Here is an 8286-nt window from a genome sequence, read left to right on the forward strand (position 1 = left end):
CTTGCTTGCATGACTAGGAATTGTTTAGAGAAGTAAAAGTGGACACAAGATTTGCTTTATGCTCATAACAGTGCTTTAAACTTAATGTACATTTGCCACCGTGCTTCTTCCTTTCCATATCCAGGTGGTAGTCATAATAATTAACATGATTTTGCTTGCATGTATACAAAGGTTAATGTGATCATCTTATAATGTCATCAGATTTTATGACCACATAGTGTATGGTAGAAGCTCTTAAGATCTCATACGACTATACATGAGCTCATGATCTTTCTTAAGATCTCATAATTTATGTAAGAGATCATATAATTCATGTAAGAGCTCATTAATTAAAAAAACCTTGTTAGCGGTCTACTAAGATCATAAGATCCATAAGACTTCCTACGAGCACATATACGATCACATAAGAGTTGAGAACAACTCATAGAACTTAGCTTGGTCCTAGTGTTTATAAAATCTTGAGATGATCAAAGAAAAGTAGAAATCACTAGAGATCTAGTCAATGTGAGATGACTAGAGATGATTGTGATCTAAGATCTAAGATGACTTTGAGAGTAAGTCATACCTCAATCATAGGTGCTTACAAGATCTTGAGATAATCAAAGATAAGATTACCTTAGACCCACCAGAAACTAAGTAGAGAACTAAGAGGTCATATAACTCATGTAAGATCTCTTATAATTTCAAAAAATCTTGTTAGAGATCTAATGAGATCATAAGACCCACAAGACTTCCTACAAGCCCATAGGATCACATATGCGTTGAGAAGAGCTCGTAGAACTTGTACGTCTCACATGTCAAGGTAATCTCACATGCACAAGATGATGGGAAGAAGATTTTGACAATGTATGTGTGCTTATACGTGCTCTTTCACATGTGGATGTGATCTTGGAAGCCCTTATGAGCTTATAGGATTAGATGAAAGTTCTTTGTTCATCATATGAGATAATAAATGGATAGTGTATTTTTTAAAAGCTAATAAATGGGTAGTTAATTTTTTTTGAGATAATAAATGGGTAGTATATTTATTTTTGATATAGTTTCTTATGTGAGTGTATGTGACTAGGAATCATGTAGAGAAGTAAAAGTGGACCCAAGAGCTACTTCATGCTCATAAGAGTTCTTTAAACTTAATATACATTTACTGTTGTGCACTGATGTGCTTCTTCCTTTCCATATTGAGGTGGTAGTCATAAACATGATTTACTTGCATATATACAACTTAGATTAATGTGATAATCTTATAATCTGAGTTTATGACCACATAGTGTCTGGTAGAAGCTCTTAAGATCTCATAAGCCCATATATGAGCTCACATAATTTCTTAGACTAATGTGATCATCTTATAATGTCTAAGATCAGCCTTTATGTATGGTAGAAACTCTTAAGAGCTCAAAAGACCATACATGAGCTCATGATCTTTCTTAAGATTTCATAATTTATGTAAGATCTCATGATTTATGTAAGAGCTCAAATAATTATAACAAATCTTGTTAGATATCTAATGAGATCATAAGACCCATAGAACTTAGCTTGGTCCTCATGCTTATAAGATCTTGAGATGATCAAAGCTAAGGTCACTGGAAATGACCAGAGATCTAGTCAATGTGAGATGATTGAAGATGATTGTGATCTAAGATGACTTTGTGAGTAAGTCGTACCTCAATCATAGGTTCTTACAAGATCTTGAGATGATCTAAGATAAGATTACCTAAGACCTACAATTAGAATCTAAGTTGAGAACTAAGAGGTCATATAATTCATGTAAAATCTCATATAATTCAAAAAGTCTTGTTCATTAGAGATCTAATAAGATCATTAGACCCTCAAGACTTCCTATAAGCCTCTAGGATCACATAGGGATTGAGAAGAGCTCATATAGCTCATATATATATACATCTTAATTGGTGTGGTGTAACTCATCAAAATATGAAAACAAAGGCCCATGCATTATTTTAACCATTCAGTGTAGCTTGGAGGCACCCATCTCGATCACCATTAACCCAGCTTGCAACAAGTGTACAATTGGGATGCACATTTTATAGCTATAATAGGTTACACTTTATATCAATATTTGTTTTGGTTTTAAAAATATATGTTGCATTATCTTTATAAATATATTTATATGACTATAAAATATATTTTGGATTATTTGGGTGTATATGTATACGTGTGTCTATGTATACACACAATTCACAAAAGCTATTATTTATCTACCCCAAGTTGCAATTCACAAAAGTGATGCTCTCTCTCTCCCTTAAAAAGGCCATGCTCCACCCGAGTTGAAGTCCAACTGTTGGTTTTATATGCCCTCGTGTTGCATTCTACAGACGTTAATACCTCTCTCTCTCTCTCTCTCTCTCTCTCTCTCTCTCTATATATATATATATATATATATATATATATATATATATATATATATAAGTAGTATCTTTGTTTTTTGTGAAATGTTTTTTTTAAGAATCCATTAGATTTTTTCCCATTTTTAAACCCTCTCTTGTTCTCAAAATAAGGGTTCTTTTTTGTGTGTTTTTTCTTTAACAGGTTGTGTCTTGTCTGCGTTTCCTTCTACCACAAGGTTCCTTTGAGGGAGGGCTTGCCTCTGCTGGCCTTGCAGATGATAATCAAGGTAACCACAATCAAGGTACAACCAATTAAGTATGCTAGGGGGATACATATTTTATTGCTCCTTTGCTTTCGCTAGATAGGTAATGCATCAAAGACTTGGATGGTTCTTACAACCAAGCTTTAAGATTAGAGAGAGTCGGGTAGCAAGGAGTGACAGTGTGGAGAGGCGCAATGGAATCAAAGAGGAGTTCTAGAGAGTTAGCAAAGAGCATGAAAGTGGGGTAGAGAGAGTCAGGTAGCAAGGAGTGACAGTGTGGAGAGGCGCAATGGCATCAAAGAGGAGTTCTAGAGAGTTAGCAAAGAGCATGAAAGTGGGGTAGAGAGAGGGGCTTTTGTCATGGATCTTGCAAAAGTGATCTAGAGAGAGGGGGATGGAGAGATTCATTTTGTTGGATCATGATGAGTGAGGTAGAGATGAAAAGAAGGTGGAGGTGGAGGTGTTGGATCATGATGAGTGATGGAGAGGTTCATTTTGTTGGATCATGATGAAAAGAAGGTGGAGGTGTTGGGGGTGTAAGAGATGGTAGTAAGCTCTTATATAGGTTTTCAGTATAGCTCACCTCCACCACCACCTCAACTAGAAATCAAAACAACTCAGTCCAGTAGATCGGCTAGGCTGAAGAGATCTTCTACTATAAGTAGACTATACATGGGGATGAAAAAAAAGGTGGAAGGAGCAACATCCATCCTCTCAATATTAGCTGATGCAGCGGTACAACGTTAGACAATGGTGGGAGCTAGTACATGTGAGGGAATGGCTAAAACTCTTGCTGAGATCACCAGAAGGCAAGATTCTCATGTACATCCTTCTATGCATTAGTTGCTAATTTCTAGACAGTTGAGATGCAATGGATGTTCAAGTTTGAAGAGCATGATTCACCTTCTTGTCTTCTCTTTCAACCTGTCCTTCAGATTTGCATACTTCAGGAAAATCAAAGATGATGTACAAAAAAATGCAAATTCTATACTTGAGGTGAAATCTAGATTGGAGGCATTTGAAACTCATGATATGCATAAGCTCCTCAAGTTTCATGAAATTATGGAGGCTCATCTAGAGCAATTGACTGATGCGTCTCAGGTGATGATGGATCCATGATATTCAATGGTGATGATGCATGTGAAGAACATTGTCATTGAATTGCAGGAATTTTAAAATACAACCGATTCCACAAAACATCATGACAAGAAATCCCGTTGCTTATGCTTTATGCAGGTAGTACTGGCACGCTTTCACGGGTTTCCAATTAAAAAGCTTTAAACTGTAAGGGTAGTAGCATCTTTATACCTTAGGCTAAGCTCTTTGGTACAACAGATTGAAAATTGGACTGTTGAACCTCCCATATCAGAGCAACTTGAGAAAGTCAATGATTTCTTTGACAAGGTATACAATATAACATCTCTATTTATTGTCAAGCAAAGCATTCGTAGGTTATTGCTTCTTTTTAAAGGACTTCAGGTAAAGAAAGAAGTAGAGGCAATAGAGAATCATGTAAAATATGTTGGCTTTGGTTGGTTATAAAGGATTCTTGCTTGCACTATCCATGCTCTTTTGTTGCCAATTATGTACTGCATATTTTATACGTGTCTGGGCTCAATCTCTTTCCCCCTTCTCGAGCATGAAGGCCATAGAAAACTGCTAGACACAAGGGGTGGTTCTGATGGAGCAAGCTGCCAGACATAAGGGGTGGGTCTAATGGAGCTGTGTTTAGCAAGCTGCCAATTTTGGGGTGGTTTTGATGGAGTTGGTGCCTAGAAAGCTACTAGTTTTGGGTTGGTTTTCATGGAGTTGGTATCCAGCAAGCTGCCAATTCCGGGTGGAGCTGGTGTTTGGCAAGATGCATGCATACTCCACCTGTAGGGAGGAGATATAATATGTAAGCTATCTGGTTATTTGTGTATCTTTAGAGTTTGTTTATTCACATGATATGCTTTATTTCTGTGCTTTTCAGTTTACAAAACCACCCCCTCTTCTTTAGAGTTTGGTTATTTGCATCATGATATTCTTAATTTTTGTGCTTTTCTTTTTACAAAAAGCACTCCCCACTAGCTTTTGTTGACGAGTTGTGGTGATTCGACAAGATTGGTAAAGATGAAGCTTTTCATGAGGCTCCAATTTAGGACTATAGAAGACTTTCTTAGATGCTATGTGATAGATATCAAAAAGCTGAGATATGTAAGGGTTTAATAGGCAAACTTGCCTATATAGGGAAAAAATTCCTATGTAGGCAAATTTTCCTATAAAGAAAAATCATATAGGAAAATTTACTTACATAGAAAAAAATCTTATGTAGGTAAATTTTCCTATAGAGAGAAATCCATGCACATATTTCCTAGTTATTCTATCTATTATTTTCTCTAGTTTGCACTTTTCCTAGGAGAGAATTATCTAGTGAATGTTTTTTTTTTCTATATAGAGAATGAACAAAAGCTCCTTGTTGTGATATCGACGACTATAGTAACCAAGTGGTAAAGCTCTACTGGCGGAATCATCACAGCGTCATCAATCCTACACGCAGGTTTATCTCCGCTGTAGCCAGCGACCAGTCCATACAAGATTTATCTTTTATTACTCATTCAGCGGCTCGTGAGTCGTGTGTGTGTGTGTGTATATACACACACGCACATACGATTACGATTTTTCCTGCCTTATGTGCAGATGTCACGTGTCATCCTTTGGCCCGGCTGCGGTCACTCGTGAGTCGTGCGTGCACCTTGGCTGGCCGTTGATGCCATTTTGTGGAGTAGAACCTGTATCATGTACGCCTCAGGATAAATGTGGTGTAAAAAGCCGCTCTCAACAGGAAAAACAAAAGCCTCGCGCATTATTACAGCACGGTTTTTTTATAAACAAATTAACGCTTCTTTACTTGGAAATTGCATTCATGGTCCCCTTTTCCATTATGATTTGTTTTTTCTGTATAGTCGTCTCCCAGAGGACCACACAGTGACACACCACTTCTATTCCACGGCCCTTTAAAAAAGAAAAAGCTAAGCTGCTTGGATCTTTTAGGTACATGAAGTTGACGTTTCGCAAGCTTCATCCCTATCTGTGGAGTCTGCACGACATATCGCAAGCTTCATCCCTATCTGTGGAGTCTGCACGACAAATTATTAGAGGAGAGGTCATGAATCATGATAATGTATGCAGGTCCTCCAGCTTTTGCTCAGGCGTTAGTTAGTACTGTGTGTGTAGTAGCTGGAGTTACGTGACATCGATCATCACCGCATAACTCAACTTGTTAGCTGCGAACTCAATCCTCAAAGCTTTTATTACTAGTTTGTTCAGGGCATCGTCTCATTTCTCAAAGCTTTTATCAGCTTTTGTCCTCCTCTTACCAGCTGCATTCCACTGCCTCATCTGGGCTTGTCTCATTTCTCAAAGCTTTTATCAGCTTTTGCCCTCCTCTTACCAGCTGCATTCCACTGCCTCATCTGGGCTTGTCTAGGCTAGCTTAATTAAGCTCACCACATAGCTAATCAGAATTTTGCTGCTTGTGTCAACATGGGTATTCCTAGTAGCCAGCCCAAACCACATGCAGTTGTTCTCCCTTTCGCTGCACAAGGCCACATCGGACCCATGATGCACTTTTCTATAAAGCTAGCTTTAGAAGACTTCATAATTACGTTCGTTAATACACAGCACAACCATGCACTATTGAAGCATTTGCAGGCCCGTTTTGAAGAGCAAGCTAGGCCTTGACATACGATTTGCAGAGATAAGGGACAAGAGAGAGAATGGGAGCACTAGTGGGCAACACACTCTCGTTGAGCTGTGCAAGTCTTTCTTTACCTTGAGACCGGCTTTTGAAGAGCTGGTGGAGGGTCTTCTCCAATCGGAGGACAGCCCGGTCACATGCATGATTTCGGACCTTTATCTCTCTTCTGTTCTATATGTTTCTTTTGGGAGTATTGCTGTGATGTCCGCCCAACAATTTGAAGAGCTGGCCTTGGGCTTGGAAGCTAGCCATGCAGCTTTGCTCTGGGTTATCCGAACAGACCTCATGTACGGAGACACGGCCCTTTTCCCAGATGGCTATCTGGAGAGGGTAAAGGGGCGTGCATGCTTCGTGGAATGGGCCCCCAGCTCCAAGTGCTCAGTCACCCTGCGGTGGGACTCGGGAGGCTTCCTCACTCATTGTGGCTGGAACTCCACACTGGAGAGCATCTCTTCCGGGGTGCCCATGCTGGGTTGGCCCTACTTTGCAGACCAAATGCTCAACAATAGGTGCTTTGTGGATGGCTGCAACGTGGGGATGGAATTTGAGGTGGACCCAAATGGGCTTGTACGTAGGGATGAGGTGCAGAGACAGGCCCGAGCCCTCATGAGAGGGGACACCTCCTTACAACTCAAACAAACAGCATCGTGTTGGAGAAAGGCTGCCCAAGAGTCTATTGAGGTCGGAGGGTCATCCAATCTCCAGTGGAAGCAACTCATCGATGACATGGCATCATCCAGTTGTCATCAATAGCCAACTCATCATGTCTTTGGCACAACCACATTCCTCTCCTTTCCTCAAGGCTGTCTCTAACCAACTAAGCATGTCCATGGCCTGCTAACATTTGTAAAGGCATCATTTCTTAAGTCTCCTTTCCTCAAGGTTGTCTCTAGCCAACTAAGCATGTTCATGGCCTAATAACCATTGTAAAGGCATCATTTCTACCTGCATGTGAATATTTGTTGTTCGTTCAATCAAAAGCAATGTGAGGAATGCCATGACATGAGCTCTGCTATGGATTTGCACTTGAACATGTGTTTGATGCGAGGAATTATAGGAAAGTGTCGCAAGACTTTACAAGGTACATCAAAACTCTTCACATCTGTTCTATACCTTGCTTCACCACAAGTGGGACAATGTCGAGCCTCCTTATGCGTCCCACAAAAGAGAATGCAATCATTGACGCATGCATGTATGCGATCATAATCCAATCCTCCAAGAGATGTCACATAGCGCCTCGCTATGTCTCTTGAGGTGGGTAGTCTATTTCCCTTTGGAAGCATGTTTGATAATAGCCTGCATCCAATATCATCAATTAGTCCTAAACCCTAAACCCTAAACCACTAATTCAAATTTGCAAGTTAGAATGCTTACTTCAATAATGCGTCAAGACTTTCATTGCTCCATCCATAAACTGTTTGTATATTGAGTAGTTCAAGTGAAGCACTTAAAATAGAGAATGTGCACCCTTCAAAAACCGGTGTCGATGAAGCCTTGTAAAGATGCTCTTGTTCCATTTCATCGTCCATACCTTTGGGATCATCCCTAAAAAGATACTGCACCATATCAACAAACACTTCCTCTTCCACAACTTCGTGGGGTGCAGGGCTATTGTCATCCCTTTCCCACTCATCTCTGACAATAGATCCCAAAGCTCTAGCATCATCTCGTTGACGCTTTGCGTGCTCTCGCCATGCGTAGGGCACCATGTTAGGGTGTGGTACTGCATCCTACTTCAATTAGAGTATATATATTACAACTTCATTAATTTAATTTGGATACCATGAGTCATTTGAAAACTATCAATTTACATCTACTCACCTCTAAACTTGTTTGATTCCATTCTCCATACATGGAGATGTGATTCAAGGTAATTTGACGCGCTCGTACAATGCATCCTTGACATCGATTACACATACACTTGATCCTTTATCCCAACCAC

At 39.6% G+C, this 8286-nt stretch overlaps 1 protein-coding gene across 1 annotated transcript; it reads left to right on the forward strand.

Moving 5' to 3' along the window:
• The first annotated feature begins 6130 nt into the window (after positions 1–6130).
• On the forward strand, positions 6131–7097 carry LOC147619570 (UDP-glycosyltransferase 85A5-like). The gene is made up of 2 exons (XM_086773466.1): positions 6131–6252; positions 6299–7097. The coding sequence occupies exons 1-2, from the start codon at positions 6131–6133 to the stop codon at positions 7095–7097; spliced, it is 921 nt and encodes a 306-aa protein (XP_086629592.1).
• The last annotated feature ends 1189 nt before the right edge of the window (positions 7098–8286 follow it).

Source organism: Cibotium barometz, chromosome 33, assembly GCF_041138505.1.
Source record: "Cibotium barometz isolate CiBa-2024 chromosome 33, ASM4113850v1, whole genome shotgun sequence".
Taxonomy (NCBI): Eukaryota; Viridiplantae; Streptophyta; class Polypodiopsida; order Cyatheales; family Cibotiaceae; genus Cibotium; species Cibotium barometz.

What these genes read in the sequence shown, in the direction of transcription:
- LOC147619570 (XM_086773466.1), top strand. Translation starts at nt 6,131, where the DNA reads ATGGGTATTCCTAGTAGCCAGCCCAAACCACATGCAGTTGTTCTCCCT. An exon ending in TTAGAAGACTTCATAATTAC is followed by an intron (nt 6,253 to 6,298) that starts GTTCGTTAATAC and finishes AAGCATTTGCAG; the next exon opens with GCCCGTTTTGAAGAGCAAGC.